A 26,987-nucleotide genomic window follows, 5' to 3' on the forward strand; every position below is an offset into this window, starting at 1 on the left:
GCCGGAATCGAACCTGGGACCCTGGAGCTGTGAAGCAATTGTGCTATCCACAAGGCTACCGTGCTGCCCGTGAGGGCAGTGGAATTCTTTTCATGGCCAGGTATCCACTCCAAATCATATTCAATCCTGACCTGATGATTTGCCTCATAGTTCCTTCATGTTTGTTGGCTCAAAACCCTGAAACTCCCCCTCCCAGCTGGACAGTAAAGGAAGGGTCCGGGGGGTGGAGGGTGGTGAGGGCAGTTCCCTGGATGTCGGTTCTTCCTCCAGGGGCGCTGCAGTCTCCCCTCCGCCACCCAGTGGATTGTAATTTGTTACATAGTGGCGTGAAGTGTATCCATCTGCCCTAGGATCTTGTTCCATGGCTCTGCGCAGCGCTCTGCACTGGCAGCTCCCGGCTCTCAAATACTCCACAACCTGCTGGAGAAAACCCCAGGTACAGGGTGGATGAGAATCCGGGCCACGACCGCAATGTTTATCACTCAGCCCCGGCAGTATGTAGCTGACTATCGCGGTGCTTTATTTCCGAGGGACATTAACTACGTTCTTCCGGGTGACAGATACCGAAACCCCCCAGGCCGCAGCAAATATGTCTAACCTTAAATCCGGGAGATTCTGAGACTACTATTTTGTAATTAATGCAAGTTTAGTCGGTTCATTTGACTTGTAATCCTTCATTTACAATTAAAATCACAATTGTTTCCTATGCGACCTGGCGAGCCAAGGTTAAAGTAATCGTGCAATATTGCCAGGTTAACTAAGAGTGGCATTCAACCACAAAAAATCACCCCTTGGGCGCTGCAAACCGGTTCATATCGAGGAGGTACAGAATAGTCCGGAGATAGAGCTGGACTAAACATTAAATCGATTTAGACTTTCGTGCTTTAAGTTCAGATGTTGACATCCGAATTCTACTGACTGCCATGTTGAAAGTGAAACTACTTTGCGTCGAATCTCAACTTAGATGACATTTAGTTATTTTTAGGTTCACTCAAAAATAAACACTGAGTAAATAGGTTCGCGATGTGTCTATTGCAAATCATAAATGCCCCCCTCACATGTCCAGTCCTCTGTCATTATACCCCTTGGTTCACCAGCGGCGAGGATAACATTGATTGGTCAGTACGAACACATCAACCATGCTCAATGCAACATGACAGCAGCATAAACAAGCGGCTCACAGTTACATTGCAACTCTTGGCTTCTAATTTTCTAAATCAAAGTCTGGGATTCACCCAACATAATAACAGACACAAGGAGTAATAAAAACAACACTTTAAACGTTTAACTGATCACACCCACTATAGATTCCTAAAATATTCTCCTTTCTTACTTTTCATCTCTTTAAATATATTGCAGTGTCTGAATATATTTGTTCATTGTACCTTGCTGATTTAGTCTGTCTCTCTTCCTCATCATTCTTTCTTTGCTACTTTTTCCTCTTTTGCTATATTCTTTTGACTCTATTATGTCTCAGTCTGTTTTGTTTACTGGTCTCTCAGTAAAAAAAACACACTCGGGTGGCACGGTGGTGCAGTTAGCACTGCTGCCTCATGGCGCCGAGGACCCGGGTTCAATCCCGGCCCCAAGTCATTGTCTGTGTAGAGTTTGCACATTCTCCCTGTGTCTGCGTGGGTTTCACCCCCACAACCCAAAGATGTGAAGGGTAGGTGGATTTGCCCTTAATTGAAAAAAATAATTGGGTACTGTAAATTAATTTTTAAAAACACACACTGAGGTTCAATCAGTGTCTAGCAGCTCTAGGCACAGGTTCCCTGTGGTCTTTCTGTGCCACAGTTCTTCAATATTGTGATGAATTGTATTTAATTAGGACCTGGTAATCTCCCCCCCCCCCCACCCCCATAGCTCCGCATATTATGGATCACTGAGTACCTGCACTGCCAATGTGGCAATGAGACCTGCTGCAGTCCCTTTATCATTTTAATAAGATTACCCTTAATTCTCTTGGATTCAGTGAAGTCAATGACAGTCCTTTCTCATATCTGTGCCACCTTCGGGCCAAGAAACATTCTGGTGAATCTATGCTGTATATTTCCCATTGTTTTTATACCCCATACTGTCATAGGACATGTAAATCTGCAATTAATAGCACAACTTCAGACTAAATAAGATCTTGTTTAAGTTCAACATTTCCTTCCTGTTTTTGACAATAAAAGAAGGATCCCGTTTGTTCAATTTGATGGTCTTATCAGCTGTATTTAAAACCATTGTGAAGGTTACTCCCTGTTAGATCTACCATGTGGTCTTAGCAGCACTTTGCGATTACTAAAACTCAGTAGAAATTTAAGTTAAAACTTCTCAGGTGCAAATAAGAATCTGTTTTATTTGTCTCTATTGATTACAATTGAGAGTCATTTAAAAATCTTATTCTCTAATAAAGTCCAGCCAGCATAGGACTCACAGAGAGGCAATTTGTAGACAATTGTACTTTCAAACAATCACAGAAATTATTTTCTTGTTTAGGCAAACAGCTCGCAATAACTTCAAAAGTCAAAGTCAGAAATATGAAAAACAGAGAGTCAGTGAATAGTTAAGTCGAAGTATAGATTGATTCCAGAAAGAGAGAGCGAGCGAGCATGATCCAGATAAAAATGGCCGAACGAAACCCCACAGTTATACTGTATCATATCTGTCTTCAGCCATCTAATTACACCCCGATGTAATCCTATTGGTTTGGGTTAGAGTCAAATACATTTGATTTGATGGTAAGCTGTCCATCTTCCATATGCAATATTAGTCTAAAATGTTTCATAGATGAGTTCCTGTATGAGTTATGGAATGCGATTTAGCGCTGTTATTGCAAGCGGCCTGGACTGGTTTGTTGCTGACTTGACTCTTTTAGGTTCTATACTGTTGCTATGCTGTTGTCATGGCCTTGGACTGCACTTTATCTTGCAAATGTTGAATAGCCAATGTTGTTCCTTTGTTTAAGAAGGGTAGCAAGGATAATCCAGGGAACTACAGGCCGGTGAGCCTTACGTCAGTGGTAGGGAAATTACTGGAGAGAATTCTTCGAGACAGGATCTACTCCCATTTGGAAGCAAATGGACGTATTAGCGAGAGGCAGCATGGTTTTGTGAAGGGGAGTTCGTGTCTCACTAACTTCATAGAGTTTTTCTAAGAGGTCACAAAGATGATTGATGCAGTAGGGCAGTGAATGTTGTCTATATGGACTTCAGTAAGGCCTTTGACAAAATCCCTCATGGTAGACTGGTACAAAAGGTGAAGTCACACGGGATCAGGGGTGAGCTGGCAAGATGGATACAGAACTGGCTAGGTCATAGAAGGCAGAGAGTAGCAATGGAAGGGTGCTTTTCTAATTGGAGGGCTGTGATTCGTGGTGTTCCGCAGGGATCAGTGCTTGGCCCTGTGCTGTTCGTAGTATATATAAATGATTTGGAGGAAAATGTAACTGGTCTGATTAGTAAGTTTGCAGACGACACAAAGGTTGGTGGAATTTCGGATAGCGATGAGGACTGTCAGAGGATACAGCAGGATTTAGATTATTTGGAGACTTGGGCGGAGAGATGGCAGATGGAGTTTAATCCAGACAAATGTGAGGTAATGCATTTTGGAAGGTCTAATGCAGGTAGGGAATATAATGAAATGAAAATCGCTTATTGTCACAAGTAGGCTTCAAATGAAGTTATTGTGAAAAGCCTCTAGTCGCCACATTCCGGCGCCTGTTCGGGGAGGCTGTTACGGGAATCGAACCGGGCTGCTGGCCTGCCTCGGTCTGCTTTCAAAGCCAGCGATTTAGCCCTGTGCTAAACAGCCCCATATACAGTGAACGCTCAAGAGTATTGAAAGTCAGAAAGATCTAGGTGTACAGGTCCACAGGTCACTGAAAGGGGCAACACAGGTGGAGAAGGTAGTCAAGAAGGCAGACAGCATACTTGCCTTCATTGGCCGGGGCATTGAGTATAAGAATTGGCAAGTCATGTTGCAGCTGTATAGAACCTTAGTTAGGCCACACTTGCAGTATAGTGTACAATTCTGGTCGCCACACTACCAGAAGGATGTGGAGGCTTTAGAGAGGGTGCAGAAGAGATTTACCAGGATGTTGCCTGGTATGGAGGGCATTAGCTATGAGGAGCGGTTGAATAAACTCGGTTTGTTCTCACTGGAACGACAGAGGTTGAGGGGCGACCTGATAGAGGTCTATAAAATTATGAGGGGCATAGACAGAGTGGATAGTCAGAGGCTTTTTCCCAGGGTAGAGGGGTCAATTACTAGGGGGCATAGATTTAAGGTGCGAGGGGCAAGGTTTATAGGAGATGTACGAGGCAAGTTTTTTACACAGAGGGTAGTGGGTGCCTGGAACCCGCTGCCGGAGGAGGTGGTGGAAGCTGGGTCGATAGTGACATTTAAGGGGCATCTTGACAAATACATGAATAGGATGGGAATAGAGGGATATGGACCCAGGAAGTGTAGAAGATTCTAGTTTAGATGGGCAGCATAGTCGGCACAGGCTTGGAGGGCCGAAGGGCCTGTTCCTGTGCTGTACTTTTCTTTGTTCTTTGTTAATGTATTTGTTAGAACAATGGGACTCAGTAGAGTGAGTTTTGCTGAAATGACTTATGCTGAATATGTATCTTGAAATGACCTGAGGTTATGAGAGTACTGAAATTCTTAATTTTAAATGGATAAACTGAGGTTTAATAGACTAGGGGCTTAATGTTTTTACCTATCAGAAGTATTAGAAATAGTGGCCTTTGAGCCTGTATGTACTCTCCTGCAGTCCTCGTTATAATTTGCTGTACTTCACAATTGTCACCTTCACAAAGCCAATACTTCTCTCAATTCCTGAACCCAGATTATTTATCTTTCCCACAAGTAAGCGGGGTCACGCAGACTCTGAGAAATGCTACTCACCACATCGTTCCAGTTAGAGAAACTTGCCTTTTGTCCCGTCAGGCATCTCTCTATCCATGTGGTCACATTCCCTTTAATTCCATGCGCCATCATCTTTACCATAAGTATTTCATGTGCTACCTGAGTAATCCCTACAGTGCAGATGGAGGCCAGTCGGCCCATCGAGTCTGCATTGACCGTCTGAAAGAGCACCCTACCTAGGCACAATCCCCCGCCCTATCCCCGTAACCCCACCTAACCTTTGTACACTATGGGGGCAATTTAGCATGGCCAATCCACATACCCCTTACATCTTTGGGCTGTGGGAGGAAACCGGAGCACCTGGAGGAAACCCACACAGACACGGGGAGAATGTGAAAACTCCACACCGTCACCCGAGATCGGAATCAAACCCGTGTCCCTGACACTTTGAGGCAACAGTGCTACCCACTCTGCCGCCCCTTATCAAATGTTTTTTTCAAAATCCATGGATACCATATTCACTGTATTTTATTTAGCTTCAAAAGATTGCCAGGAAAAGCCAAGCTGTGAGGGATCTTATTTACACATTCTATGTTAGGTGATTTGGACATTCTAAATTCTCCTCTGTGTATTCAACAGGTCCGGAATGTGACGACTAGGGACTTATCACAGTAACTTCATTGCAGTGTTAATGTAAGCCTACTTGTGACAATAAAGATTATTATTATTATTAACGCGCTAACCTGGGTAGTGGTATCACACTCCCATTTCCCTTTGTGAATGAATGTTCCCTCACCTTGGAGTACCTTAACAGTGAGCCAGTGTGTGTAGGGGAGATGAGAGAGTGGCTTTGCTCTCACAACTTCTGGAAGAGAACTCAGGAAATATTTGTGTAAGATATCTATCTCCAGTAAACACTGTGCATTTAATTGGCAATAGTCAGGAGACAGTGGAAGAGGGAGGGTGAAGATATTTGTGTTGTGCTGCTTAAAATGAGCGGATTGTATCAAGTTGGAACTGTTACTTTTAAAGTTTTTATTTGTTCCCCTGAAGGTGCTGCCTGGACTATGGTTCAACAATGCCAGTTGCCATGGTGCCATTTGTCACGTGAGCACAGACAATGACTCCCAGTAGGCTGTTCAGCTTGGGAGCATCACAGCTGTCCCTGATGCAGACTTGTGAACCACTCTTTAGAGAACGAAACGTTTGGTGCTCAGGGGTCATTTATTTGATGGCCATCAACTAAATGAACACAGTCTGCACATCACATCAGTTTCAGAGTGGACAGTGCATTTACTAACTGTTACATTGGAGCATTGGTGGTTTGAAATTGCAAAGACAATTCCAGATACAGAAGCTTATCTCAGGAAAGAATATTGTGAATCAGTTGAGGAAATAGTGTGAAAAAAATATAGGCACTGCCAGCTAATGATTTTTGAAAGTGATTTGACTAAATGTTTTGTTCTCACTCCTCAGAGGGGATTGCATCGTAATATTATTGAGGCTCTGCAAGCAGCAGCAGGGTCTGAAAACGTTTCCACGACAACAGCTGTCCGGGAACAGCATGGAAAAGATGAATCATACCATAGGTATGAACTTTGATTTTAATGTTGAAGAATATTGTAGTTTTGATTCCCTCTAAAGTCACCTTAATATGGTTTGAACATCAGAGCAGCACAGTGGTGCAGTGGTTAGCACTGTTGCCTCACGGCGCTGGGGTTCTAGTTTGATCCCGGCCCCGGATCACTGTCCTTGTGGAGCTTGCACATTCTCCCCGTGTCTGTGTGGGTCTCACCCCCACAACCCAAAATGATGTGCAGGGTAGGTGGATTGGCCATGCTAAATTGCCCCTTAATTGGAAAAAATATGAATTATTTAAAATTTAAAAAAAAAAGACTTGGACATTAAAAGGCTTCCATTGGGATCTTGCCTCATTCCCTTACAATGCTCCAGAAGATCCCGCAGAGGAAAGGGCCAGAAAATCCAGCCTGTGGTGTTATACACAGAGATTCACAACATATTGTAATAAATTTTAATTTTAAAATGTACTACATTCCTTAAATCTAACCTGTATTAGACTGTAAGGAAATTAATTATGCATATATTTTTATTTCGATTTTACTATATTGCTTCTCAATTGTGTTCTGGGACTAGAGACAAGATTTGTTTATGCGGTGAGTTGTTGAGATCTGAATGCACAGATGGAAATGGTTTTGGAAGGTTCAATCATAACTTTCAAAAGAAAATTGGATAAATATTTGGAGGGAGAAATTTGAAGGCCTATGGGGAACGATCAGGGAAATGGGACTTCTTAAAATTTGTTTCACAGGATGTGGATGTTGCTGGCTAGGCTAGCATTTATATTACCTGTCTCTATCTGGATAAGGCTACCAAACAACAGCACAGGCATGACGGGCTGAATTACCTCCTGCTGTATTGTATCATTTTATGATCTTCATGGGGAAAATTAGACTCACTCTGACAGGGGCTTCTGCGTTCATTATATTTATTTCATGTCATGCACACATTAGGATGAGTCCTTTGATAGTCACAAGAGTCAGGTCACAGACTGTGAGCCTTTCAACTCTGACATTAAGCATGACATCAGGGCTTTGTATGTTTTCCTTTATCATCCCCCAATGACAGAGATTGCAAGGTTTGCAGTGGTCAGTGAGTGATCTTGATGAAGTCAGGCTTGAGGAATGAATCATTTGACCCAAATGCTGCAAGTGTACCAATATCAAAAGAGTGTGAGCTATGGCTGGTTGTTTCAATTAAAGAGATAGGCCCTCATCTGTTCAAATCAAAGCTCACATTGACCGGGTTAAAGCTGGTTTTATCTTGCACCAGACCTGTAATTGGGGTACCAGTTCCTCGTAGCAAAAGCAAACTTGTTGCAATTCATTCAAGTAGGTGACCAGAGTGGTTTCTCTTGGCCATATTTATTGCTCAACTAACATCACTAAAACAGATTATCTGGTCATTTCTTTGTTTTGTTTGCGGGCTCCTGCTCTTTACAAATTGGTTTGGGACATTCTGAGGTCATTAAAGGCACTAACTAATTGTAATCCCTTCTCCTGGTCTCACAACTGTTTTAAGAGGCTGCCCTGTAACTTGAAAAATGGCCCAAGCCGATTTTGCGTTTGATATATTTCAGGCATTCCTGAGGTTCAGGGCATCAGTTCTTGAAATTGCATCTCACGGCCCTCGTTTAAACCCTTCCAAATGGGCACAATGAGGGCCTGTGCCTGTAGCTTCAGGATCATCTTTCTTATGGTTTAAAGGGTCTTTACAACAACATCGTGCCATTATAAAATATTTTTTAATACGAGTAGAAACCCTAAGGACACTGAGCCAAAGGAGATATCTATACTGGGACTAACCACATAAGGGCATATCAGGTTGTGTTTCCCTGAAGGCAAAATTATTTTATTTCCTCCTGAAATGTAATATCTGTCAATATATTAAATTGGATTGACAAGATAGCTTTGATTAGTATTTGGAGTATTGATCTGCAGAACCCTCGCAGCACAATCCACAATTGTTCCATTCTGTGTGAAGGTGCAAACCTCCTGACGCAGTCGTGTGGCCACAGAATGTGGAGCAGGTGAGCAGAATGGCTAGGATCTGCTTCAAAAACAATATCCCCATCGTCCCTTTTGGTACAAGCACAGGGCTGGAAGGAGGAGTCCTCGCCATGAAGGTAGGTGCAGCTAATTTGTTCTCAAAAAACAAAAATCCTTTCCCCTCTTTCAGGTTCATGGTAGCTCATAAAGCCCTGATGTGGCATTATGTGATTGGTAAACATTGAGGCTTTGTTTTCTCTGGATTGTTTTGGTGCTATAGAGCCTCCAAGAGAGGTCAAGGTGGATCTGGAGCTCCAATGCTGGCTTGCCTTGGTTTGGTGATGAACGCCCTTTTGGTAAAGGAGTTAAAGCTAGTGCTAGGAATGGCCTCTGAGAGATTTGATAAGAGGTCTGATTGCCGCTGAGCTTGCCAGCTAGCTTTCATTAAAGAGGCTGCATTGCATTTTGCTATATAATACATGAACTATTGCCCTCAATGACCAGCTAAATGGGTCTTTTGCTGAGGATTTTGAGTCCAGACGTAACCTTCTACGTAATGCTACGTAATGCTGCAGATTTGAAGTGGACTTTTAAAACACTCTGGAGATCTTCTCCGATACTTTGCCAAAACCTCCCCAATATTCTGTCAGTGTTTATTCCAGAAATTCCATGTGAGGAAAAAGAGCATGTGCTGTACGACTTTAATTTGTTGGACATCCTGTAGGAATCAGTAGGCAAATGCCTCCACCGTGGCCATCCTGTTCGGGATCACTTTGGGTCTGCAGGAGGAATGGGAGGAGGGCAGGCAGAGCAGACCCTGATGCTGTGGGGCAGGGGGAGGAAGCAAGAATCTCCTCTGGACTTCCACCACCAAGATCTCCAGTCATGCCCTGAGAACCCGTGTGAGTGCCTTGGTCCCTGAGCAATCCTGAAACATGCCATTATACATTCCAGTGGAAATGGTGCATGCAATCCATGTATACTGGTGTGTGGAAATTGCTTTAACTCAGGGCCTGAGCACTAAACTTGCAGCCGCCTGTTTTAGTGCCTCCAGGAAGAATTAAATTTAAGGTAAACAGCAATCAGGCCCAAAATTGTGTTAAAACCAGACTTTCAAACAGACATGTCTTATTCACATAGCCTCCACTTCACCCTTTCAACAAAAGAAGGCATTAACCAAAGGTATAATTTCATTACAACATTCCACATAATCATCTGAGCTCCATTACTGATCCTTAATTGTTGTATTGTAGGATTTGTTACCATTTCTAACAGTTTTCTAACATTAATGAGTGCAGTAGTGGTTATGTTACTGAGCTAGTGATCTAGAGAGCATGGGTTGAATTCTACAGGTCCTTGCCCCAGGAGAGGGCTGCCAAGCCAGATTTGGGGGGGGGTTGTCGAAATTGGATGCCATGGTGGTAGTACCTGTCCGTCGCCAACCCACCTCCATTGGTATTTTATTAATGGCCACTCGTGCTTCCAATGGGCTTTTGTCAGCAGAATGAGATGTTAACGGGCTGAAAGGGTTGTCCCGTCCATGTCCAGTGGAGTATCCCACCCCATGGCTCTCTCCCTCCATCTGTTTCCAATCGCTGTGCCTATTAACTTCCCAATGGTCATAAAATCAGCCGGGGTGACCCAGCCAAGTGGAGGTGGGCTCATCACAACTCTTCATCGAGGAATGTGGGCACCACCTCAGCATAGAATTCAACTCCGTGAGTTTGAATCCTATCATTGCTGTATGAAAATTGGAATTCAATGGATATTTGGAATTGAAATAAAAATGAGTATCTGTAAAAGTCACCCAGGGACTTTCGGTGACGGCGGGCGGGAGGCGGCTGCACAATGGAGGGCTCCCGTTCGGGAACGGCATTTTCGGGGCTTTAAGCCCGGTCCCAGGGTCCGCGGAGGCGGGAGAAGGCACGGAGGAGGCACAGTGAAGATACAGGAGGAAAAAAAGAACAAAGTAAAATGTTGAGGGTGAGCAAGAAAACGGCCGGGAAAAAAAACAGCTGAAGGTCCGTCGGGGAGTGGAAAGGTCACCGCGGGGTCACCAAGGAAAATGGAGGCTGGAGCACCAGGGAAGGCCGCACTGCTTACGGCTGAAGAAATAACTAAGATGATGGCTGCGGAATTTGAAAAGCAGTTGGCGCAGATTGCGAAATGCATGGAGACGGTAGGAAGGAGATGAGGGAGGTTTTGAGTGTGCTGGTGGAGGAGGCGGTTTCCCCGGTGAGGACGGAGTGGCGAGCGCAGTGGCGGAGGTGCGAGAGCAAGGGGAGGCGCTGAAGGAAGTGGAGGAGACATTATTGCAGCACGGTGATCAACTTGCCTCGATGGGGAAAGAGATGCGGAAGGTGATGGACACTAACAAGGGTCTGCGAGGAAAAATGGAAGACCTGGAAAACAGATCCAGGCGACAGAATTTGAGGATTGTGGGGCTGCCCGAAGGAGTTGAAGGACCGAAGCCGACTGAGTATTTTGCCGCGATGCTGGCAAAACTATTGGGGGAGGGGGAGGATCCCTCCCGATATGAACTGGATTGGGCTCATCGGTCGTGGAGACCTGTACCAAAGGCGAGTGAGCCGCCAAGGGCAGTGACTCTGTGCTTCCGTAGGTACAGTGTGAAGGAGAAGGTCCTGAGCTGGGCCAAGCAGAAGCGGGTGGTGCTGGTATACGTGTACCAGGACTTTACGGTGGAGCTGGCAAGGAAGCGGGCTGCCTTCAACCGGGTGAAGAGGGCACTGTACATTAGCAAGGTGCGGTGCGGCATTGTATATCCAGCGAAGCTGAGGGTGACTTAAAAGCTCAGGGACTTTTATTTTGGAACGGCGGAAGCAGCGGAGGAGTTTGCGAAAGCGGAAGGACTGTGGCAGAACTGACAAATTGAGGAATGGCCATGTGCCGATGTAACCTCATGACTGTATTTTCTTCTTTTTTGTATCACTGCGGGCGGGTGTAGAGACTAAAGGTGCCAATGTGGTATATATTTGGACAAGGGAAGGGACGGGACTTTCACTCAAAATGAGGGTTCTTTGGGATGTAGGTGGATATGCGGGGTTTGTGTGCTAAAAGGGGATCTTTGGGCTTTCCTAGGGCCGGGCAAGTGGGAAAGGGACCCGGGCGGGTGCCTCCACGCTGGCCGGTTTAAGCCGGCTCCTTTCATTTCCCAGGCCATGGCAGATTCTCGATGTGGATTGTTCCGGATTATTCTAGAATGTCCTGCTGGTGACTGTTTTTGCTTTCAGTTTTGTTTGGGAACTGCAGAACTAAGCAGAATCCTTTTTAAGTCTCTCTCCCAGAAGAGAGGAATTCTCTCTGAAATCTTAGCTCGAACTTCCTACAGATTCACAGAGCAGTTAGTGAGTACTCAAAACCTGAAGAGCAAGCTGGGGAAGGGGAACTTTCCGCAATACACTCCCATTAAACGCACCAGACCACTCAAAGATCTCCCGATAACTGACGCTCCGATACAAACTGCTGATGAGTCTGCTGAAGCTGACCACATATCAAGAAGTGAGCAGTCCTGAAGTGTATCTTCCGAGGGTAAGACTCAGCCCAACATAATTTAGAGTGTGTCCCCAGAGGAGATCCCACAGCCTGAGAGTCCGGCCTGAGTGGCCCAGCTTGAAGATCCAAACCAACCAATGGTTCAAACCTCACATTCTGAAGGCATCATTGCTCCAAGGACATCAACCCCAGCAGCAAAGATCCTCAAATCTCACATACCTCTTACCTTGTTATATTTGAACCATTCCTACCCCTTCACTGTGTGCCTGTCTTCTGTGTGTCTCGGTGGAGGCTGGGACAGGGTTTTGGGAATAGTTAGACTAGTAGACCATTGTTTCCATTATATGTTCATCTTTTACTCTTGTTATAAATAAACAGTTAATGTTTTATCTATAAATCTGGTGCCTGTAACTCATTGGAACAGTCAAGGGTTAAAGACCTCAGGAAAACACACAAATTATTGGTCAATTCACCTATGTTGGGACTCCAGGGTCCGTGAGGCTGGAACTGATCACGCACTCAGCCAGGGTGTATGCAATGTAAACCACTCTTGCTTCTGAATGCAGCAGTGATACCAGGCTCAAGGAGGCCGTACCAGCCTCCCCGAACAGGCGATGGAATGTGGCGACTCGGGGCTTTTCACAGTAACTTCATTTGAAGCCTACTTGTGACAATAAGCGATTTTCATTTTCAGGTGGCTAACTGAAGGTTAATGGAGTTAATCTAGCCATTACTTTCTGGGTTCTTATGAGTGTTTACTTTCTCGTCAGGGAGGAGTGTGCTTCGACCTCACAAAAATGGATAAAATTGTGGAGCTGAACACGGTAGACTTTGATGTGACAGTTGAACCAGGTGTCACCAGAAAAGGCCTCAATGACTACCTTCGAGGCAGTGGCCTCTGGTTTCCAGTTGGTAAGTTTGGTGAAATTGGTCCCAAGACACTGGCAGAGGACACTTTATCTCACTGCCTTGTGCGGTTGATAGCGATCTGTAGACCTATAGAACTGATAATGTTCCAATGATCGGTCTCACTCAGCCCCCCCTGCCCCACCTCCATCAAGCCTCCTACCCGGCGCGTTGCTGTGCTGTACTGTTCTTTGTTCTCCCTAGATTAAGGAGTAGTCCCTCTGGATTGGAAAATTGCACTTTTAAGAAGGTTGGAACCAGGGAATTACAGACCGGTTAGCTTAACATCTGTGGTGGGCAAATTGCTGGAGTCTATAATCAGGGATTGGGAACCTGAACACCATGAAACATTTTGGTCGATGAGAGAGAGCCAGCATGGATTCATGAAGGGAAGGTCATGCCTGACAAATATCGTTGAAATTTTTTAAGAAGTAGTGGACAGAGGAATATCTGTGGATGTTATTTATATGAACTTCCAGAAGGCATTTGATAAAGTCCCGCAGAATAGATTGTTAACTGAGGTGGAAACCCACAGAGTTGAGGGCAAATTATTGACATGGTTAGAAAATTGGTTGAATGGCAAGCGACAGAGAATGGGGATAATGGGTAAGTACTCTAATTGGCAGGATGTGATGAGTGGTGTATCACTGTCTGTGTGGAGTCTGCATGTTCTCCCCATCTCTGCGTGGGTTTCCTCCGAGTGCTCCAGTTTCCTCTTACAAGTTCCGAAAGACGTGCTGTTAGGTAATTTCCCTACGTGTACCAGGCGCCGGAATGTGACAACTGGGGGCTTTTAACAGTAACTTCATTGCAGTGTCAATGTAAGCCTACTTGTGACAATAATAACTTAGAACATAGAACATACAGTGCAGAAGGATGCCACTCCGCACCGACCCACTCAAGCCCTCACTTCCACCCCATCCCCGCAACCCAACAACCCCCCCCCCCCCCCCCCCCCCCCAACCCTTTTGGACACTAAGGGCAACTTAGCATGGCCAATCCACCTAACCTACACGTATTTGGACTGTGGGAGGAAACCGGAGCACCCGGAGGAAACCCACGCAGACACGGGGAGAACATGCAGACTCCGCACAGACAGTGACCCAGCGGGGAATCGTACCTGGGACCCTGGAGCTGTGAACCACAGTGCTAGCCACTGTGCTATTGTGCTGCCTGTAGCTTATCCTCACCAGTCTCCAATGTTCACTGTTTTGACACTTTGAATTCAGAATCCTTTAACAAAACACACCATGGTCTTTCCCAGCTATCTGCTTCCTTCTCCTTCACATTCCTGTGCAAACCCTCCACTCATTTCAATCTGGTCTTCCCTTCCCACTCCAACTGTTCCACTATTGGTGCCAGAGCCTCCAGTCATCTAGGGCCTGTGCTATGATGCACCGTCCCAGTCGTGGGAATCCCGTCTCTGAATTAGGACGTTGTTGGTTCAAGTCCCACTCACAGCACGAGTCTGCAAGCCTGGCTAACACTCATACAGTACTGGTGGAGTGCCGTACTGTTGGAGAGGTACTACCTTCAGATTCGATGTTAAACCAAATGTCTGATCACTCAAAGGATATATCGGATTTCACAACACTACTCAAAGATGACTGGAGGAGCTGCCCCAGTGTTCTGAGCAATAGTTATCCCTCCACAACTGTAAAAAGAAGTTATTGCTATCTCATCTTATAATAATCTTCATTGTCACAAGTAGGCTTATATTAACACTGCAGTGAAGTTACTGTGAAAAGCCCTAGTCGCCATATTCCGGTGCCTGTTCAGGTACTCGGAGGGAGAATTCAGAATATCTAATTCACCTAACAGCACGTCTTTTGGGACTTGTGGGAGGAAAAATGAGCACCTGGAGGAAACCCACGCAGACACAGGGAGAACGTGCAGACTCCGCACAGACAGTGCCCCAAGCCGGGAATTGAACCTAGGGCCCTGGAGCTGTGAAGCAACAGTGCTAATCACTGTGCTACATTCTGCAGAATTCTGGGGAAAGAACATGGAAAGGGGAGTAATTGAATAGCTCTTTTAAGACTCAGCACAGGCATGATGGGCTGAATGGGCTCCTGTGCTGTCAAGAGTCTATGATCTCATTGCTGTGTGAACTGCAGTATTTTCCCACATTATAATGGTGGCTGGAGTTCAAGGAGCACTTCATCATACAGTACCTTCGGACATATTTGATTGTGAAAGGCATGAATTCAAGTTCTTTCTCGATATGGTACAGTGGGCCAGTCCTTACAAATGACCACAGTCCTGTCCTACACTGTGCACTAATACAGGAGACAGGGCAGTGATTAGAAAGACATTCCAAAGTACACCTGACACTCTGCACTTTGTACAAAAATGCCAGTAAACTACAGTTCAACTTTTTAAGCAAGGATACAGCAAGCCAGCAATCTGCCTTTAATCAACCTCAGGATGTACATGTGGACTTTGGGGACTTAAAAGAGACAAATAACATTACACGGAGCATTAGCTAAATATCATAAATAGCTGTATGATACACTGTGTGTTACCTGTTGTGATGTCCCTTTCATGTCCCAGTGTCAGCCCTGGATTAGTTTGTAGCACTCTCGCCCCGAATCAAAAGTATGATGCCCTTCAGAAAACAAAATCGAGGCTGATGTTCTAGGAGAGTTCTGAGAGTGCTGCATTGTTGGAAAAGCAATTTTCAGATGAGATGCTAAACAAGGTCCCCCTTACCCTCTCGGCTGAATGTAAAAGATCTTATGGGACTAGTTCAAAGAATCATAGAATCCCTACAGTGCAGAAGGAAGCCATTCGGTCAATCGCGTCTGCGCCGACTCTCTGAAAGAGCACCTACCTAGGCCCACGACCCCAAACTATCCCTGTAACCTGGTAACCATGCCTAACCTTTTGGACACCAAGGAGCAATTTAGCATGGCAAGTCCACCGAAACTACACATCTTTGGACTGTGGGAGGAAACCGGAGTACCCGGTGGAAATACACGCAGACACGGAGAGAACATGCAAACTCCACTTAGTTACCTGAGACTGGAATTGAACCCGGGTCCCTAATGCTGTGAGGCAGCAGTGCTAGCCACTGTGCTACACTGTCTCCAAGAATGAGCAATACCCTGCCCATTATCACCATCCTGTTTGTGGAAGCTTGCTGTGCACAAATTGGCCGCTTTGCCTCCAATATTACAATAGTCACAACACTTGGAGAAATATTTTGTTCTGAAGTGCTTTGAGGTGTCCTGAGGCACTACATCAATGCAAGTCTTTTATTAAAACAAATTATCATCCCACTTACAATGGGTAGAACTACAGAAGATCTTTTAATACAGTCACAAAAGCAAGTCTAATTTATCACAAAACAAAATAAATTTATTTGCAAATGCACCCTCTTGTCATTACTGGAAAAGCTACTAAATTATCTTGTTTGTGAGATTTTTCCAAATACTGATCGGATAGTCTGCAGTCATTGAGTATTTACACAATACATTGCTTTGGTCTGCTTAGTGTCCAAAGATTTACACTAACTTATCTCATTTGTCATAATAATATAGAGACATTTACAGCAGAGATTAATGACTGCTTCTTTTTTCTAAAAAGTAAGCAAAACAGTAACTCTTCCTTGGCATTTCCTGCTCGTTTATTTCCGTGACTCAATCTCAACCAGCATTAAATTATCTTCAAACTTGTAGTCCTTTGAGAAATAAAAATGCAAAAGTCCTTCTAACTTTCAGCTGTTTTGCGTCAAGATGGGTAAATAATCTGTGGTCCACTTCTGGCCTCCGAACGTCATGCAGAGGTCAAACTCAATAATATCTAGGTAATAAGTACAGAAAATGCTGGATAAACTCAATAAACGGCCGGGGAAGTGAGCTTAGATAGGGTGTTCTTTCAGAGGGCCGGTGCAGACTCGAAGGGCCAAATGGCTTCCTTCTCCACTCTAGGAATTGTATGCTTCTCAGCCTGGCAGCATTTGTGGAGAGAGACCTGCTAGGTTTATCCAGCAGTTTCCATTTCAGATTTCCAACATATGCTGTATTTTGCTATTAAGAAGCAAGTGAAGACTTCCAGTTGCGGCGATGCCCAGCTAAGCCGCACGTTTCGGCGGCTCCAGCTCAAACGGACCTTCGGGCTCTTTTAAGAGCCCCAACGGGGAATTTTTCCAGGACGAAACCCGGTGTGGGGTGAGTTAACAGGGAGTTCCCCCCCCCAACGAAAGAGAAAAATATCGGCGGTGGCGGCTACATCGCGAGGAATCCTCGACGATAGGGACAGGAGGAAAAAAGAAGCAAGGTGGCGGCGGAGAAAGCCCAGGCGACATGGGGGCCCGATCAAGACGAATTCTTAAGACGGTGTGTGGAGCTACTTAAGAAGGAGATGCTGACCCCGATGCTACAGGCAATTGAGGGGCTTGAGGCACAAAGGACCCAGGAGACAGAGCTCCGCATGGTGGGGCAGAAGGTGACGGATAATGAAGACGAGATCCTGGGCCTGGCGGTCACGTACCAGGAGATACATCACTACTTCGAAACAGCGGAAGAAGCATGGACCTTTATTAAAGACGAGAAACTGGATCGGAACTGAGGGACTGATATTAGAGAAAAATGTTACTGTCGATGTATATAGAGATGTAAATTGGGAAGGGGGGGGACACTAAGAAATGTGGGCGCCGGTGGGGGGAAAGAAGAGACATAGGCGGAGAATGGAGAGGGAGCTGCGCCATAAGGGGCGGGACAGCTACAGAGAATATGGAGCCTACTGTCCTTGTTCCCGCTCCAGAAAGGTGATGGCGGGAAGATAGGCGCAAGGGAGTTCCCCACACGGGGGGGTCAAGGAGTCAGCGGGAGAAGCCGGGGGTCAGTTGAAGTCAGCTGACTTTCGGAAGTAACATGGGGGCAGCAATCACGCTAGATGGGGATCTGGCGGGGGGGGGATAATTGGGATGCTGCTGCAGAAATCAAAGGGGAACTGGCTAAAGAAAGGGTGGCCGGGGCTGGAATGCACCACCTGGGGAACGAGTGGGAGCGCGGAATCGGGACGTGGGACTGTCCTAGAGAGGGGGATGGCTAGTCGACGTGGGAAGGGGGCAGGTAGCCCCCCAGTGCGGCTGATCACGTGGAACGTGAGAGGCCTAAATGGACCGATTAAAAGGGCCCGAGTGTTTGCGCACTTGAAAGGACTGAGGGCAGACGTGGCTATGCTTCAGGAGACGCACCTGAAGGTGGCGGACCAAGTTAGGTTAAGGAAAGGATGGGTGGGACAGGTGTTCCATTCAGGGCTGGATGCAAAGAATAGAGGGGTGGCCATACTGGTGGGGAAACGGGTATCATTCGAAGCTAGGAGCATTGTAGCAGATAGTGGAGGCAGATATGTGATGGTGAGTGGCAGGCTGGAGGGAATGGAGGTCGTGTTGGTTAACGAATATGCCCCGAATTGGGATGATGCGGGATTCATGAAGCGGATGCTGGGACGTATACCGGACCTGGAGGTAGGAAACTTGATAATGGGGGGAGACTTCAACACCGTGCTGGACCCAGGGTTAGATAGATCCAGATCTAAGACCGGAAGAAGGCCGGCAGCGGCCAAGGTGCTTAAGGGGTTTATGGACCAAATGGGGGGAGTGGATCCATGGCGATTTGTTAGACCGAAGGCCAAGGAGTTCTCCTTCTTTCTCCCATGTTCACAAGGTGTACTCCCGGATAGATTTTTTTGTTTTGGGAAGGTCGTTGATCTCGAGGGTGGAAGAAACTGAGTATTCAGCCATAGCTATCTCGGATCATGCCCCACATTGCGTGGACCTGGAACTAGGAGAGGAGAGGGAGCAGCGTGCACTCTGATGATTAGATGTGGGATTGTTGGCGGATGAGGGAGTCTGTGGAAGGGTGCGGGGATGCATCGAGAGATACCTGGAGGCCAATGACGACGGGGAGGTCCGAGTGGGAGTGGTATGGGAAGCACTAAAGGCGGTGGTCAGAGGAGAGATGATCTCCATCAGGGCCCACAAAGGGAAAACAGAGGCCAAGGAAAGGAAAAGATTACTGGGGGAGATTTTAAGGGTGGACAAAGAATATGCGGAGACCCCGGAGGAGGGACTGTACAGGGAGAGACGACGACTCCAGACGGAGTTCGACCTTCTGACCACCAGGAGGGCGGAGGTGCTGTGGATGAAGGCACAGGGGATGAGATATGAATATGGGGAAAAAGCTAGTCGCCTGTTGGCCCATCAGCTGCGAAAGAGGACAGCGGCGAGGGAGATAGGGGGAATTAGAGACGAAAAGGGAGCTACGGTGCGAAGAGCAGGGAAGATAAACGAGGTGTTTAAGACCTTTTACGAAAGACTTTATAGGTCCCAACCCCCGGAGGGAAAAGAGGAGATGCGGCAGTTTTTGGACCAATTAAGGTTCCCGAGGGTGGAGGAGCAGGAGGTGGAAGGCCTGGGGGCACCAATTGGGGTGGACGAGGTTACCAAGGGGCTGGGGAACATGCAGGCAGGGAAGGCCCCGGGACCAGATGGGTTCCCGGTGGAATTTTATAGAAAATATGTGGACTTGCTGGCCCCGCTGTTGGCGAGGACGTTTAACGAGGCCAGGGAAGGGGGGACTCTACCCCCGACAATGTCGGAGGCGACGATATCGCTAATTTTGAAGCGGGATAAAGATCCGCTGCAGTGCGTGTCCTATAGGCCTATTTCACTACTAAATGTGGACGCCAAATTGCTAGCAAAGGTGCTGGCATCGAGGATAGAGGACTGTGTCCCGGGGGTGGTGCACGAAGACCAGACAGGATTCGTAAAGGGGAGACAACTAAATGTCAACGTGCGACGGCTATTAGGGGTGATAATGATGCCCCCAGCAGAGGGGGAGGCAGAGATAGTGGCGGCAATGGATGCAGAGAAGGCATTTGATAGGGTGGAGTGGGAGTATCTATGGGAGGTGCTGAGGAGGTTCGGGTTCGGGGACGGGTTTGTTAGCTGGGTCAAACTCCTCTATGGGGCCCCAACGGCAAGTGTGGTCACGGGTCGGCAAAGATCGGAGTATTTCCGACATAACGGGAACAAGACAGGGATGCCCGCTATCCATTACTGTTCGCGTTGGCAATTGAACCACTGGCCATGGCACTGAGAAACTCCAGAAAATGGAGAGGGGTGATTAGAGGGGGAGAAGAACACCGAGTGTCACTCTACGCGGATGACCTACTGTTGTATGTGACGGACCCAGTGGGGGGGATGACAGAGGTCATGAAGATATTGAGGGAGTTCGGAGATTTCTCAGGATATAGGCTTAACATGGGAAAGAGTGAACTTTTTGTGAAAAACCCTGGGGACCAGAGTAGAGGGATAGATGGCCTGCCTTTAAGGAAAGTGGAAAGAAACTTTCGATACCTGGGGATTCAGATAGCCAGGAGCTGGGGAACCTTGCACAGATTTAATCTGACACGACTGGTGGAACAAATGGAAGAGGACTTCAAGAGGTGGGACATGCAGCCACTGTCACTGGCGGGTAGAGTGCAGGCAATTAAGATGATGGTCCTCCCGAGGTTCCTATTTGTATTCCAATGTCTCCCTATACTGATCACTAAGGCCTTCTTTAAAAAAATAGACAGGAGCATCACGAGCTTCGTGTGGGCAGGGAAAGTTCCGAGGGTAAGGAGGGGGTTCTTACAACGTAGTAGAGACAGAGGGGGACTGGCGCTGCCGAATTTGGGCGACTACTACTGGGCCGCCAATGTGGCGATGATCCGTAAATGGATGATAGAGGGAGAGGGAGCGGCGTGGAAAAGATTAGAGAGAAAGTCCTGTAAAGGGACGAGTCTAGAGGCGCTGGTGACGGCGCCACTACCGTTCTCACCAAAAAAGTTTACCGCGAACCCAGTGGTGGCGGCAACATTAAATATTTGGGGGCAATGGAGGCGACAGAGAGGTGTGCTGGGAGCCCTGGTGGGGTCCCCAATTAGGAACAACCATAGGTTTGCCCCAGGGAGGATGGATGGAGGATTCCAGAGCTGGCACCAGCTGGGAATTAGGAGGCTGGGAGATTTATTTATAGACGGGACGTTTGCGAGTTTGGGAGCGTTGGAGGAAAAGTATAAGCTGCCCCGGGGAATTTTTTTTAGGTATATGCAGGTGAGGGCGTTCACAAGACAACAGGTGAGGGAATTTCCATTGCTCCCGACGCAGGGGATCCAGGATAGAATGCTCTCGGGGGTGTGGGTTGGGGAGGGCAAGGTGTCAGAAATATACCGAGAGATGAGAGAAGAGGGGGAGGAGCTGGTGGGCGAACTGAAAAGAAAGTGGGAAGAAGAGCTCGGGGACGAGATAGAGGAGGGTCTGTGGGCTGATGCCCTAAGCAGGGTAAATTCCTCTTCCTCGTGTGCCAGGCTAAGCCTGATTCAATTTAAGGTGCTACATAGAGCACACATAACGGGAGCAAGGTTGAGCAGGTTCTTCGGAGTGGAGGACAAGTGTGGGAGGTGCGGTGGAAGCCCGGCAAAGCACACACATATGTTTTGGTTGTGCCCGGCAGTAGAGGGGTATTGGAGGGGAGTGATTTCGAAGGTGGTGAAGGTCCGGGTCAAACCAGGCTGGGGGTTAGCTTTATTTGGAGTTGCGGATGAGCCGGGAGTGCAGGAGGCGAAAGAGGCCGATGTTGTGGCCTTTGCGTCCCTCGTAGCCCGGCGTAGGATTTTACTCATGTGGAAGGAAGCGAAACCCCTCGGACTGGAGGCCTGGATAAACGATATGGCGGGGTTCATAAAACTGGAGCAGATTAAGTTTGCACTGAGAGGATTGGCTCAAGCGTTCACCAGACGGTGGCAACCGTTCCTCGACTACCTAGCGGAACGTTAGAGGGAAGATAGATGACCAGCAGCAGCAACCCAGGGGGAGGAGGGAGGGGGAGGGGAAAGTTTCATTTTATGTTATTGGGTTAGTTTACTATGTTAGTTAGTTACTCTTTATTAGATTGTAGTTATCATGTTACTTGTACTGTTAAATTTTCTTTATGTTTGATGTGTAAGGGGAAAAAATTGTGAATGAAAAATTTCAATAAAATATATTTTTTTAAAAAGAAGCAAGTGAAGTATAATTTATAAATTTGTAATGATGCACTTTCAGAGATTTCATTCGTGAACAACAAATCATTTATTTACAAGGATCTACAGGAGCAGCAGCATGCCTCTGCCAGAGAGACTCCTCCTCCTGGGTCCGATAGGTGAGATGACCCTTACTCTGCTGTGTTGCCCTTAAAGGGACAATCACCACAAGTTTGTTTGAGAATTAATATAAGAACTAGAAACTGGGAGCAGACGTAGGCAATTCAACGCTTCAAGCCTGCTCCGCCATTCAATCAGATCATGGCTGATCTCTTCCTGGTCTCAAATCCTCCTCACCACGTGTTGCCCATATCCCTTCAACCCGTTTGTTATCAAAAGTATATCTATCTCTTCCGTCAAAACATTTAAATAATTCAGATTCCACCATACTATGGGGCATCAGCTCAACAAATGCACCACTCTCTGCGAGAAGTAGTTCCTCCTCGTCTCAGTTTAAATATATTAAATTAAATACATAAGGGGTAAGCTCAGTCTCCTGGCGAAGAAGGCAATGTTCTGCTAGTGTACAAATGGGAGTGAGACTTTCATGTAATTCGATGTACAAATGGAGAGGTCTGCAGTTGTTTTAAGTGCTGCAGACTGGATCTGTCAGCAGCAATTGGAATAAACCTACCAGACTCACCCTGCAACAGTTTAACGGCAATCCTTTATAATTATGATGTCTAGTTTTTGGCTAATGACATTAAAGCTCCAGGAATAATCAAGTCAGGGCCAAACAGTGCACATAGAACACTAACACGTTGACCGTTGATAGCTCAAAGGTGGGACCAGATTGCTTAACTAGCACCAGTGGCAACTTGCATTTATACAGTGCCTTTATTTGCCCAAAATACTTCACAGGAGTGTTATCGAACAATAATTGAAGCTGGGTCACATGCAGAGGTTTAAGCGCAGGTGACCAAAAGCTTCATCAGAGAGGTAGGTTTTAAGAAACATCAAAAATTAAAGTGAGGAGACTTCCAGTAACAGTGATGTGTTGAGCGGACACACATCAGGTGGCTCTCCTCCAAACCAGAACCAGAAAGTTCACTTTTAGTCGATTTTTGCCCAAAATTCGAAGACCGAACTATCTCAACAACGAGAAGGAAACAACCACGAGAGAATGCCAGCAAACAGGAGCTCCAGGGGCCGCAAAGATGGCAGAAAGAGCCATGGGCAGCAGAAGGGCGAGGCGGCAGACCAGGAGAGAGGGAGACCAACGACCCGAGCATCAGCCCGCCCGCACCACCTGGAGACGGATGGAAGAACTTCCTCATGAAGGAGCTGACTGCCATGAAAGAGACGATCAGGACAGAAATCCAGGTGGCAGTCAAGGTTGTGGCGGCAGAGGCGATGGCCACCATGCCAAAGGCTACGAACATTCAGATCGTGGGCCTGCCGGAAGGTATCAAGGGCAGGGATCCAACGGGCTATGTTGTCCAAATGCTGGGCGACTTAGTCGGTAGAGACAACCTCCCCAACCCCCGAGAGCTCGGGTCACTTAGGTTGAAACCAAAAGCAGGGGAGCAGCCGAGCAATCATTGCAAAGCTCCACCGATACCAGGACCGTGAGAGTATCCTGCGGTCGGTGTGTCAGACAAACGCAAGCAACTGGGTGTGATAATATGTATGAAGCAATTCTGTGCAATTGTACACGACATCCGACCACCAGATGGAAGTGTAAACCCATCAGGTGGCCCTGTGACCCTGTGTCTAGGGAGTTGAGAGTAAGTCGTGTTGGTGGATAGACATATTTAGCAGTAGCTCTATAATAGTTAGTGCTAGTAGTTTGTTATTTTATTTATTCTGGTTATCTTTACCACGCAGTTTTATAATAAATTATTTAAACTAGATGTTCTGTAGTGCATCATTCATATCAGCCAGTCTACAGAACATGACACTGGGAAGGACATAAAATCCGTATCTACCAAGACATTGAGGCAGACCTAGCAAAACGAAGGGCCGAGTTCAATCAGGCAGCGGTGAGGATTGTGCAGAGAAAGACTGAGAGGGAAAATCAAAGGCTCATTGGACTGTGAGCATGTTTGCGCGGGATTGTGCTGCCTCGCTCTGATAGTAAGGGGAAGACTGAATCGCAAAAGGAAGCGAGGACAGGAAGGCAGGTGAGAGGTTAGGCAGGGAAAATGGGCAATCAGCGGGCATAAGGTAAGGGCTAGCCCAGCCCTGGGAGGGGAGCCATCACACTAGCAGAAATAGCTAGCACAGGAAGACCGAAAGCAAGGGGGACCGCGACGCACCTCTCGGAAGGGAGGGAACGCCTGGTCAGGGGGAGGGGAAAGCACAGGGGGAGCCAGGGAGATGGCAACGCAGGAAGGGAGGTTGGGGGGCGGGGGGGAATAGCACCAAAGAAATAGAACAGGGAAAATGAGTTGATTTTTGCACGGGCTTTGGCGGGTGAGGAACGGGCTGAGGAAACAAGATGGCGCCGCAAGCAGCCACTTTGGAGGGTCCCGGGGCAAAGGGAAACCCCAAAGTGCAGGGTCACATCCACGTGGCGTACACACAGTTGGCAGCCATGTTGGGTGCCCCCTGGACAAAGGGAAATCCCGGAGCGCAGGGACCCAACCTCATGGTGAGAATGGTGACCGCAACCATTCTGGACAGCCCTCTAACAAAGGGAAACCCCAGAATGCAGGGGCGCATCCACCAGGTACGTACGGTTAATCCCAGAGGAGCGGGGGGGACTGAAACTGGGATTTAATGACCCTGTGAAAAGATCCAGAGTCTTCGCCCACCTAAGAAGTTTGAAGGCCGACTGTCTTCCAGCCCTAGACACACCTGAGGGAGAAGTCCGACTGCGGGTAAGAAAGGGCTGGGTGGGACAGACGTACCATTCATGCTGCGGGACGAGGGCTAAGGGAGTAGCCACACTGATTAACAAGAGGACGAGATTCACATCGATAGGCACGGTTACGGACCAAAGGGGACAGTACATCATGGTCAGCGGTGTCCTGGTCGGGGCACCGGTAGTCCTGGTAAATGTGTATGTGCCCAGCTGGGATGACACGGATTTCATTAAAAAAACCATGGTGGAAACCCCCGACACTGATCCGCATCAACTAATCATGGGGGTGGGGACGACTTTAACTGTGTACAGGACCCGCTGACGGACCGATCGAACCCCAGATAGGGGAAAAGGACAGGTATGGCTAGGGAGCTGGGACCATCCATGGAGCAGATGGGGGCGGTGGACCTTGGCGGTTCTTGCACCCTGTTGAGAAGGAATTCTCATTATTTTCACTGGTCCACAAAGCATACTCAATGATAGACTTCTTTGCAGTGGAGAAAGTGGTCCTTCCAGTAATAGTAAAAGCAGAATATTCCGCAATAGTTATCTCCGACCATGCTCCACACTACATGGATGTGAGGTTGGAGACAGGCCGTGCCCAACGCCCCATATGGAGGTTGGACACGGACCTACTGACCGATAAGGGCTTCTGCCAGAAAATATCACAAGCTATAGGTGAGTATATCACAAATAACCAGAACAAGGAGATCTCACCTTCCACGGTCTGGGAGGCACTGAAGGCGGAGTATATCCTAAAAAGGCACAGAGAGACATGGAAGAGAGGTGGCCAAGCAACAATTGATTGACTTCATTCTGGAGGTCGACAAAAAGTACTCCGAGGCCCCGGCCATAGAGATTCTGGGTTCCCAGCAGACTTCTATAAGAAATTCGCTGATTACAATATCGGTGTCGAGAATTGCGCCCGGGATGTGCTCATCGTTTCCCTGGCGGGGTGGGTACAGACGATCAAAATGAACAGACTGCCGAGGTTCCTCTTCCTGTTTAGATCCATACCAATCTTCATCCCCAAGGGTTTTTTCAACAAAGTTTGTGTGGAGGGGGCAGGAACCCAAGAATCCCCAAGACAACATTTCAAAGGAGGAAAAACATGGGCGGTCTGGCCCTGCCGAACCTACAGTATTACCACTGGGCAACCACAGCCAAGAGGGTGAAGGGATGGATACAAGAGCCAAACATGGAATGGGTAAGGCTGGAGGAATCCTCCTGCAAGGGAGTGACCCTCCAAGCCCTTGCCACAGCGCCCCCCCCCCCCCCCCCCAAACAAAGTACACATCCTGCCCAGTGGTGGCGGCCACTCTGAAAACATGGAACCAAATGAGGCAGCATTTCGGATTAACCGGGATGCCCCCCATCTGCAGCAATCACAGATTCCCACCAGCTATGCTTGATGCCACATTTTTAAAATGGAGACAGGACGGAGGGACACTAGTTGTCAGAGACTTTTACATAGGGGACAGACTCGCGACCTTGGACCTGCCGACAGGACAGAAACTCAGACACCTCCAAATTAAACACTTTCTCCGCAAGGAGACACAAGTGCTCCAAGAGACACACTACTGGAGAAACTAATAAACACGGACTGTAATGAGGGGGGAAACTGCGGGAACGTATACAGACGGTTACTAGATAGGGAAAGACTACCACTGGACGAAGCCAGATGAAAATGGAAGGACGAATTGGGGGCGGAAGTTGGTTGGGGGCTCTGGAGCGAAGCACTGAGTAGGGCCAACTCCATCTCCCCTGTGCCAGACTAAGTCTCATGCAGTTTAAAGTGGTGCACAGAGACCACCTAACCAGAACCCGAATGAGCAGGTTCTTCCCGGAGGTGGAAGACATGTGAATGTGATGGGGGAAACCACATGTAAAAAGCGGTGGAAATAAGAAACAAATTTATTTGTAATTATCTGACACACTTGAGCCGTTACTCTATACAAACTGGAAAATACCAATAACACTTTTTTTTTTAATGAAAGTAAGAAGGATGAGTTTAGCCAGCGAACTCTGGAGCAAAAGGCCTGAGCAGCTCAAGGCACCGCCACCAATGATGGAGCGATGAAAATTGGAGTAGCACAAAAGGCCAGAACTGGTGGAGCACAGAGACCTTGGGGGATTGTCAGGCTGGAGCAGGTCATAGAGAAAGGGAGGGACGAGGCTATGGAGGCATTTGAAAACAATGCTTCAAATTTTAAAGTCCAATTCCACTCGGGTGTCATTCTTTTTAAAAAAAATTTAGAGTA

General features: G+C 47.2%; 1 protein-coding gene across 2 annotated transcripts in view; it reads left to right on the plus strand.

Annotated features, from left to right (window-relative positions):
• The first annotated feature begins 293 nt into the window (after positions 1-293).
• The window catches only part of LOC140430760 (probable D-lactate dehydrogenase, mitochondrial), a 90,549-nt gene continuing 63,855 nt past the window's right edge, over positions 294-26,987 (plus strand). For both annotated transcript variants that reach the window (XM_072518439.1, XM_072518440.1), the window contains exons 1-4: positions 294-436; positions 6,334-6,446; positions 8,419-8,560; positions 12,707-12,848. In XM_072518439.1, the coding sequence (XP_072374540.1) occupies positions 362-436; positions 6,334-6,446; positions 8,419-8,560; positions 12,707-12,848 (472 nt within the window). In that variant the 5' untranslated portion in view covers positions 294-361. The remainder of the gene's footprint in view (positions 437-6,333; positions 6,447-8,418; positions 8,561-12,706; positions 12,849-26,987) is intronic.

The sequence above is a fragment of the Scyliorhinus torazame genome, chromosome 10 (assembly GCF_047496885.1).
Source record: "Scyliorhinus torazame isolate Kashiwa2021f chromosome 10, sScyTor2.1, whole genome shotgun sequence".
NCBI classification, from domain to species: domain Eukaryota; kingdom Metazoa; phylum Chordata; class Chondrichthyes; order Carcharhiniformes; family Scyliorhinidae; genus Scyliorhinus; species Scyliorhinus torazame.